Below are 1,318 nucleotides of genomic sequence, written 5' to 3'. Positions count from 1 at the left end.
ATTTGGCGCAATTTATGATGTTGTCATGGTGTTGCGTTCGACGTGGAGGTCGCACCCGGGCATCCCCATATCTGCCCTACATTAGGGTAGATATAAGGGGTGCCGGTCAGCTTGATGTTTAAGGCTTGTTTGAAGCGGATTGTTTTTTTTTTTTTGTTTTTTTTTTGCGGGTGAGATCGCTTTTTTTTTTACACACACAAGATCCTCTTGGTACCACTGCAAATTACCACCACAGAAGATCCTCTTGGTACCACTGCAAATTACCACCACAGAAGATCCTCTTGGTAACCACTGCAAATTACCGCCGACATTGAAAAGAGATACGTATAATCCGTGCATGCACTGTCGCAGTCATGCATGCATGCACCAACATACTCCTAGTCAGGATCGATGTCTAATCCAATCACGACTGGTCACTTGGAACAGCTATGTGAATTATTCATGGCATGGAATCTTACTACTATTACTGTTTACTTGTTTCCTTCTTATTTGCTAGCTTAACCAGTTGGTCATCAGTTGTGACCAATTAATTGATCAGCACACATAGATTATCACCTCTGGCATCAAACCACAACACACAGACCTAGCCAAACACAAAATAAAAACCACAAGAAAAACAAGCTGATCGATCGATCTCTTCTTGCTCGCTACTAGCTAGTAGGCGACCACGCTCGACATCCTCTCATGTCGATCCATCCATGATCCATCAATCTCCACGTGCAGTGGGCACTGGCGCACTGACTCACCCAGGTTAGGTCGGCTAGATGGAGCAGGTGAAGCCGGGTGGCGGGGTCTTGCCGCAGGAGAGGAGGAGCTGGAGGGCGAGGGGCAGGGCGAGGTTGATGTTGAGGAGCTTGAGCCGGATGGTGGTGCAGAGGCACACCGCCGCCTCCAGCTCCACCAGCCCCTCCAGCAGCGGGCAGCACTGGTTCACCACCGGGTCGCCCAGGCCGATATGCACCAGCCCGCCCAGCAGGTCCACGCACGCCCCGAGCTTCAGCGTGTCCACCGGGCACGTCTGCGTCGCCGGCGGCGCTGGCGCTGGCGGCTGCGAGCCGCAGCCGCACGGTGTGCTCCCCGGCGTCGACGGGGGAGTGGTCCCCGGCGTCGTCGACGGGGGAGTTGTCCCCGGCGTCGACGGGGGAGTGGGAGTGGTGACCGGCGGCGACGGGGGAGTGGTGACCGGAGGGGCGATCACCGGTGGCGCGGGGTACGTGATCGGCGGGCCGACGACGGGAGGGTTGGTGATGGGCGGGAAGGTGACCGGCGGCCCGACGACGACGGGAGGAGTGGTGACCGGCGGGCGCGGGATGGGACC

The 1,318-nt window shown here is 56.8% G+C and overlaps 1 protein-coding gene across 1 annotated transcript in view; it reads right to left on the bottom strand.

Annotated features, from left to right (window-relative positions):
* The window catches only part of LOC123158580 (proline-rich protein 36), a gene marked incomplete in the record, with an annotated part of 3,891 nt that overhangs the window by 1,768 nt on the left and 805 nt on the right, over positions 1–1,318 (bottom strand). Inside the window, 2 exon segments of the mRNA XM_044576498.1 lie at positions 199–253; positions 762–1,318. Of these exon segments, the coding sequence (XP_044432433.1) occupies positions 199–253; positions 762–1,318 (612 nt within the window).

This window comes from Triticum aestivum, chromosome 7B, assembly GCF_018294505.1.
Source record: "Triticum aestivum cultivar Chinese Spring chromosome 7B, IWGSC CS RefSeq v2.1, whole genome shotgun sequence".
NCBI classification, from domain to species: Eukaryota; Viridiplantae; Streptophyta; class Magnoliopsida; order Poales; family Poaceae; genus Triticum; species Triticum aestivum.
The sequence above is the reverse complement of the archived record's forward strand: the minus strand, read 5'-3'. Positions and strand labels throughout refer to the sequence as shown.